At 44.3% G+C, this 8177-nt stretch overlaps 1 protein-coding gene across 1 annotated transcript; it reads right to left on the bottom strand.

The window, feature by feature from the left end:
* Positions 1-1510: 1510 nt before the first annotated feature.
* fam110b (family with sequence similarity 110 member B) lies at positions 1511-6131 on the bottom strand. Its single transcript, XM_070919643.1, has 3 exons — positions 6009-6131; positions 3195-3607; positions 1511-2417 (listed from the first exon to the last, which is right to left on the bottom strand). The coding sequence occupies exons 1-3, from the start codon at positions 6129-6131 to the stop codon at positions 1511-1513; spliced, it is 1443 nt and encodes a 480-aa protein (XP_070775744.1).
* Positions 6132-8177: the final 2046 nt, after the last annotated feature.

Genomic DNA, 8177 nt, shown 5'->3' with positions numbered 1-8177 from the left:
ACCAATCAGTAGTGAATTTCAGTTTACACAGGAGCTATGGTATCAGTTGCTATGAGGAGTAAACAATAAGCCGTTTAGAGTTGTCACTTTTTATTTGAAATTCAAAGTACCGTTCAATCATAGGAAAAAAAAAAATTTGATCTGTAATGAATTCAAAATTTACAGTCCATAAGTGCAACAGGCCGTGCCTTGTACTCCAGTGGGTGGCATTCTTCAATTACTCTGTCACTCAGTAAACTAGGCTATTGTTGCTCTAGTTGCTAATCTTGACACCAAACCACCTGAGAAGTAAATTGAGGAAGAACTAGATGTAAAAATTGTGGATAAAAGTAAAGCTGTGTGCGGACTGCTTTACAGGAACATTGTCATTGTCTAAACTTGACTTTGTGACAACGTGACAGGCCTAACATTGATTGAATAAATACGCTGGATTAAAGGCCAATCCACATAGAAAGCCCTTCTAGAGGCGGTTTTGACGTCTATGACTTGCCCGACTCAAGACACGCCTCTCACTTTATCACAGGCATCAATCCACACTCAGAGACACACGTGTGTGACTGTCTGGTGAAGACAGTTAGGCTGTCACCAGGAGCTGTTGACAGGACGGGTGCCTCTGAGGAGAGAGATGGTTGAACGGAGGTTGGAGTCGGTGTGGATTGAACAGACAGAACGTTACGTCTCGCTTTTAATGTGGATTCCCAGTCAGTGTTCGTTTTCAAGAACACGTTGGTATTTTTTTTTTTTTTTTACTAATGTAGCTAGCAAGCTATGCAGGAAGATGATGTCCCATTTCATAATCGCACTCACAATGCTTTGATTAATCAACTGTTTATCATACTGGGGGAAACACCTGTGAATGAGCACAAAACAAGACCTACTTGAATTGCTGAACAAATCCCAGATGTGGGCGAAGATGCAGAGGTTTGAAACCAGGCTGCGCCTAAATGGAATGTTAGTTAAATCTATGTTTGACAAGCCAAAATGTTCTTTATCAGAAAGGCCTATAACCCTTAGTGAGGCGGTCATTTTGTGGGTCCTTTATGGTATGGACAATCGTAGTGCATTTCGCTCTTGTTGCGCGAGCATTTTCAAGAATTATACATTGTCCGTAGAGAAATTAACTAGTTAGTTTTCATACATGTCCTGTGTTTGGTTGTCTTTCCAGACTGAACAGTTTGTTCATATGACTGACTGACTGACTGACTGAACTTGTATTCCTTTCTGTTCTTAGTGTTCATGTTGTTCTAAATCGGGGAGGATTTGAGTCCTTTTCCTCATCTCTTCATTCATTTCTCAACAAAATGTTTGTTTTCTTACCTAGTTTGTGTTAGACCTGTCAGACTTTCTCTTCCCTCCATTCATTCATCCATCTATACATTTTGACAAAATTTCAGTTCAGCCTCAAGATCACAGTCTGTAAACCTGTGAAAAATTCTGGTCCATCCAATTCTGAAACATGGGGCAGTTTGTGTGTAGTCTACCGAACATCCAATCCACTGTAGTGCTTGTCCTAAACATGTGAGACTTTTTGCGTCTCTCTCGCCTGTTTGATGCTGTACAGCCACTTAATGACTCTTGCATTTCGCTCCACAGCTGAGATGCCATATGGGACACGCTCCCCGGCCTCCTCCTCCTCGTCCTCGCCCTCGTCCGCGTCTGACAGTCCATCGTTGGAGGATTGCCGCGACCGGTCGCAGTCGGAGGAGATCATAGAGGCTGATCGGAAGTTCAGGCTGACGATATCGGAGTTAGCCCGAGCAAAGTTCTCTGGACCGACTGCCTCCAGCTCCTCCGGGTCGATGCCACAGTAGTTAAAAAAGCGCTCCACATCAGCTCCAGCCCGGGCGTACCGGTCTGACAGATCTGATTTAGATCTGTGTAGCGAGGAGCGACGGGCCACGGATGAACCAAGCTCAAGCTCCAGGTTGGGATCGGTTGTAGTATTGGCAGGGTCTCCGAAATCACAAGGTAGCGACTGAGGGATGGTGTTGTCACAGGGCGAGGGGGATGGAGTCGGACGAGGCGGAAGCAGCGACAAGGAAAGTGCGGGAGGAGGAAGGGAGGCAGGGTTGGGTTTTGGAGGGAGAGGTGGAGCTGAGGAGCTGCTGGATCGGGCCATGCGTAGTGGCTTGCCATTGCAGAGTCGCAGGAGGTCAGAGGAGGAGTGCGAGGTGAGCAGAGGCGGTAGTGGGGAGCGAGATCGATCGACAACTCCTTCGCCTCCTCTCTCGTCCAGGACTCGTCTGCTAAGGTTGAGGTTTCCTCCCTGTTGTAGACTGCGACGTCCCCCGCTGTTGATCGGAGGGACCTTCAGGGAATGAGAGAAGGATCGGAGGGAGTGTGAGGTGCTTGGACTGGGAGCTGAGTCTGGTGGTTGCTCATTAAGCGTCATTGTAGATCGGTAGGTCAATGGCATCCTAGGAGCAGAAAACAGAAAGATAAATACATGCAATGCAGTAGAATAGGGTAGGAAGACAAAATCAAGTGTGGGGTGATGACTGATTCAGAGACTGCGGACAAAAAACATAGGCTGAATTTGAATACCGTACCTCCACGCACTTGCATACTTGTGGACCTAAAGAGCAACTTACCAACCTTTAACCTTGGACATGCCTCCTTCACAGATAAAAAGAAAATGCATTCAAACCCCAATACTCCCAACCCAGTGCCCAATGCAACCCCATGACCACTGACACTGTCCTTACAGCTGTTAGACTGTTGCTAAAGCATTCCTCTAGTTCTCCCCCTTTCTGACTTTCTGCCCCAACATGTTTCAGCTGAAAAAATACATTGAAAGACATCCAGTGTCATCCAGATTTCATAGAAATTATAATATTGATCAACACCGTAAAACTACTTGCTTGCAAGTAGTGGTCCCGAACATGGGGTAAACGTGACTTGCCTTGCAATTCTGGGGGAATAATTATTTGATTTTCTCTGGAAAAAGGCAAATAACTACTCTTTCAACAAACACTGGCACCAGTATACGCACAGTATAAAATAGTGACAAAATAAACTTGGTTTTAAGTTACTCTTTAAGAGGTACGATCCCCGATAGACTGCAAGTTCGTAGGGCTGCCCAAATCTCCAATTCATCAAACTTCCACAAAACGTACTATATCACAATGTCATGCAACAAAAAATGCTAGATAGTTTACTTTTCAGTGTTATTCATTGTTAGCATATTAGTTTACCCTGATGGTGTCCAACTCCTGGCCATTCCCCCCTTTGACCTCATCATCACAGCACTCTTAGCTCCACCCCCTAGTCCTTCAGGTCCGGCTCCTGAAGAGGACGATGAGTTCAGCAGATTTTTTAGGATCTCCAGGTTTAAATTCTCCCGTTTGCTGCTACCGCTGCTTGTTGCACATGTGTCCGATTTGGCATTGTTATTGGATGCTTTAAAAGGTATTCCGCCTCCATTTCCCCCTCCACCAATCCCAGAGCCTCTCTTGGACAGGAGGGTGTGACCGATGGGAGGCTTGGCCAGCACGGGTGGTTTGATTGGCTCCTGCTTGGCGTTGATAACTTCCTGGCTCTTGACATACTTGGCCTTGTCAGCTTCTAATCGCTCAACAGCACTGAGGCGCTTTGGGTTAGGTTCCACCTGAGACACAGATTAAAAACAATAGTCAATGTTAATGAATACAACACTCCCAAAAAACCTTTCCAACATCAGGAGAGAGGCAGGGATCACTCAGAACTATTTGGAAAACTATCAGGGCCAAAACCTGCAGACAAATCAACCTTTGACACTCATTGTGAAACCAAACCTAAACCTGCAAGGTCTCAATTGGTCAATTGGTAGGGTTCGAACTGCCTGCGAGACGACAGCACTACCACTGAGCCGCCATGTTCACAAAATGTATCTACAGTTGACAGTCGTGCCGAGCCATACCGTGAGAAATTCCAGCCACACTGGCATAGTGGCAAGTGTTTTTCCACTGCACCATACAGCAAGGTAAAGCTGTTTACCTGGACAACATGTTGGAGGTATGCTGGTCACAAACCAAAATAAGAGCCTGTCAGAACCTGCAGCTCTTTCAACTCACTGTGGCCATTTCTATTTGTACTATTCCTCCCTGTGATATATAAAGCTGAAATAGTGCAGTATATGTCCATATGCGGTTGATTAACAGACCAACACGTGCTCATGGAAAAACCTTGACTTCCCTTCAATCATCCAGACGATGAACTCCTCTGACCTCTGTATATCCTCAGCCTTGTTTAGCACATTGTCCTCAGTGAATCTTTTGCACTGCCCTGCACATTGCATATTATTTCTCACACTAGTCCTTCAGCACAACCTTAGGAGCACACCAAATTGCCTTTCACTGTACAATGTGTGTATGTGACAAATACATCTTTGAATCCTTGAATCCTTACTGCAACTGTTGAAGTGCTGACAACGCCATTCACTGTTAGCTAACGTTACCAGACCTTGATATAGTTGAATCAGTTCACAACACCAGTAATCCCGCAGCAGGGCTGTGTGTATTTCATGTATTTGACAAGTTGAATGAGATGGTGACATGTGTCTGTCCTCAGGTCAGAGCAACATCATAACAACTTGGTCTGAATAGTCAAAGTCGAAGCAGCAGACGCAGAGATATTCGGACTCTTAGTCCCTAGTATGGGTCAAGCTCCAAAAACACTGGATCCTGCAACTCTATAGCATCTTTTGTTAGACCCTCTCTTAACTGGTTAATGTCCCCATCTTTCAAAGTCTGTGTCCCCTGTTTGTAGCGCAGGCTTTCTGTTATAAACTTGTAGTCCTTAAACCCAAACTGAGATTACTCAGGTGGAGCTCCCTCCGGAGCCAAAGAACACTAGGGCTGCAACTAACAATTATTTTCATAGTCATGATTAACCGATTCCCAAAGCCCAAAATGACGCCTTGAAATAGCTTCTTTTGTCCAACCGACAGTCCAAAACCCAAAGACTCCTAGTTTACTACCATAAACGACAAAGAAAAGCAGCAAATTCTCATATTTAAGAAGCTGGAACCAGCAAACGTTTTACATTTTTGCTTGAAAAATGATTTATCGATTGTCAAAATAGTTGGCAACTAATTTTCTTTCGATCGAATAATCGTTGCAGCTCTACAGAGGACATGACACAATGTTTTCATAGGCCAAGTTGTACTAGTTAAGGGTTAGGGTTAAATTCTTATAGTGTGTAGAAAATTGGCTTTGGGCTTGAGAAAATGGCCTGTCTATCGGAGGCAACTCTTGCAAGTTCTTGTCTTGCTCAAGGACACTTTGTAAAAACAAATGTTCTTTCCAAATGTATGTAAATGATGCGCAAATATAAACACTTAATATGATACAGCCTATAACACAGTCTAGTACGAGTCTATCACTAAGACCTAAAGAATGACAGATTTAAATCAGATCAGAGAGATGTCTGTTGGGAAGACAGTATGTTTCCTCATTTGTTGACTCGCGTTGATTCAAAATAAATACGCAGATCAGAACATGTTTCATGTCTGAAATGAACAACATCAGTGCTCTGTCAATTTCAGCACCACTTCTTTTTTTCAGAAACTGGATGGCATTTTACTTGAAAGCAGTTTCCTGACATTTGAACAGAACGCTCATTCTTGGTCTTGACTCAAACTAGACAAAATGTTTCAGTTGACTAAAAACTGCAGTCAACATGGACTTTTGATCTCAGGCCTAAGACTGAGCCAAGCTGACAAAATGAATTCTGGAGAGCACGTTAGTCTCTTTTAATTATAAAACTATCTGTATGGACACTGCTGATTCTGGTCCTGGTATTACTTGGTACTCGGATTGAAACCATATTTTGTGATATTGACCACCTTCTCCCTGACTCAGTCCAGACTGAAACAAATTCCAAGCATTCTGATTCAGGTACAGCCTTGGTTGTTTCACTTCAATACAAAGTAAACTTGTATAGCAGTATACACATTGTAATACTGACACACACACACACACACACACACACACACACAGAGCAGACTCTGCAGAGTAATGTAACAGTACCTGTCTCCTGAAGTAGTCAGGGCCCTTATTGAGGATGCGGAGGGGCACGGTGGAACTGAAGGGCGTCGCGGGGCCAGCGGCCTTGCTATCTGGCAGGGCTGGAGCCAGTGTCTCTGTCGGCATGGCAACGAGGCGACTGGGGTGGCCGGCCGTGGTGGCAGCAGGTGCGGGGGGGTCGACAGAGGGCGGGGGCACCGGAGGACCCCCAAAACATGAAGACACAAGGTAGAGAAGAGAAAGTCTAGAAAGAGATGAATCCCCTGGCCCTCCTCATGGCCTGTGGGACCCTGTGGGACTGAGCCAGACTCAGGGCTGGGAGGGGGGGTGGGGGGGCTGGTGAAGTATTCAAATGTACTACTGCATTGCCTGAGCAGGATGATCTCCGTTAGCAGCTCTACAACCTAACTAAACTGATCTTCACTTAAAAGGTCTCTACTGGTTCGTGGTGCTCCAGTTCCACTGACCTATTCATCAAGCAAGACGGACAGTTAGGTGGATAGAAAGCGAGAGAACGAGTGCAGTGACAGAAATGGAGAGAAGGGTAAAAGAGTGATGAGTGTGTTTCAGTGCAGTGGTGTGGATGAGTGCTTCCACAGGGCCCAAGGACAATCAGAGGATGGTGGGAAAGGAAAGCCCCGCCGCCTCTCCAGCTCTCCCTTAGCTCGCCACACTATCTGAAATAGGCAAAAAAAAAAAAGAGAGAGAAAGAAACGGCCAATGGGGATCGAGTTAGGCTGTGACATCATGCACCTAGCAACAATAGTAGGAATAGCTAGGACATACAAATACACTTAAATCCCAGTATGTATGCATGCAGGCATAAGTAGGTATAAGTACACCATATAGCCTATTATACACACACACTACTACTGCCTGTGTAGTTCATGCTACATGGTTCCACTGTGTAAAGCTGAACTGAACACAAAGAACAGTGATGGTTAAGAAACAGAACAATAATTTCTGATAAACACGAGCATGAACCTCTTCATTTCGACGTTTACTCATGGAGCGCTATGTTGTGTTCCAGTAACAGCCTACTGGGAGCTTCCCACTCAGCCACTGTATGGTCACTGTTGCTAGTGTCTGTGTGAGCTCAGCCGTAGTCTTGCTGAAAATGAATGAATTGATTGTAGAATATTGTAGAATATTTTATTCTACTGGATAGACTACCAAGAAAATGAGAACATTCGTGCTCCCCTGAGGATACAACTGCCACAGATACTGACATACTGAATATCTCGTGAACAATTGGAAGAACATTATTTGCACAAATGCAGACCTCCCCAGGTTTTTGAAGCATTTAAAAACAAATCAGGTGTCTTTTTAAAATCCTTGAGACATTAATAGTAAGAATTCGTTAAGACTGAATTTTATTTCAAGTAATCCCTTCTCACTCTTTTATAAAGACACATTATCATTTTTTTTATTATTTACTTTGATTATTTTACCTCCTAATTTAAATGATTTGCTTTTATGAGTATTTGTGGCTACACTGTGCCCTCCTGTTCGGGTGGCCTGAAGCAATAAGAGAGATGAACTCTATGGTTTGAAGGTTGTAGATGTAGACTTTTGAAGGATCTGCGAGTGTGATGTATTATGTGATTACTCTGTTGTTCCAGTACCGAACAGGGCCATATGTTTCTAGTTTACCACGAACACACACCACAGATAAACACACACACACAGAAACACACACACAATGCAGGACTGATTTCATTTGGATTAGGAACATGTGTCCTGCTCATTTCCTGCAGAGCACAGTATCAGACAGAGGAAGGAGAGAAAGGCAGAGAAAAGGTGGACAAACAGTAAATCTCTTATCCTGCAGACACCTTCTCTCTCTTCCTTCTTCTTACCAGTGCTGTACTATACTGAGCCGATGTTGACGTAGCATGCATCCAGCGGAGAAAACACTGCCGTGATAAGTCTACCTTTCTCTTTCAAAAATCAAAGCTAAAAATCAGCTGACACACACACACACACACACACACACACACACACACACACACACACACACACACACACACACACTCGCTCGCTCTCTCTCTCTCTCTGAACACATGATAGTCATGAGGGAGTGGGTTCCAGTCTGAGATGCCTGCAGACCCTTTCTTTCTAAAGAACACTGGCTGTTGTTCATTAAATGTCTGATTATTCTGTTTACAAGAA

Source organism: Enoplosus armatus, chromosome 14 (assembly GCF_043641665.1).
Source record: "Enoplosus armatus isolate fEnoArm2 chromosome 14, fEnoArm2.hap1, whole genome shotgun sequence".
NCBI classification, from domain to species: Eukaryota; Metazoa; Chordata; class Actinopteri; order Centrarchiformes; family Enoplosidae; genus Enoplosus; species Enoplosus armatus.
This window is presented reverse-complemented; position numbering and strand designations above follow the sequence as displayed.

Excerpts from the sequence above, each read along its gene's own strand:
- fam110b (XM_070919643.1), bottom strand. The coding sequence starts at position 6,131 with ATGCCGACAGAGACACTGGCTCCAGCCCTGCCAGATAGCAAGGCCGCT. Across the intron at positions 3,608-6,008 it reads CTGACTACTTCAGGAGACAG|GTGGAACCTAACCCAAAGCG; the intron begins GTACTGTTACAT and ends TCTGTGTCTCAG. Across the intron at positions 2,418-3,194 it reads AGGAGTTGGACACCATCAGG|GATGCCATTGACCTACCGAT; the intron begins GTAAACTAATAT and ends TTCTGCTCCTAG.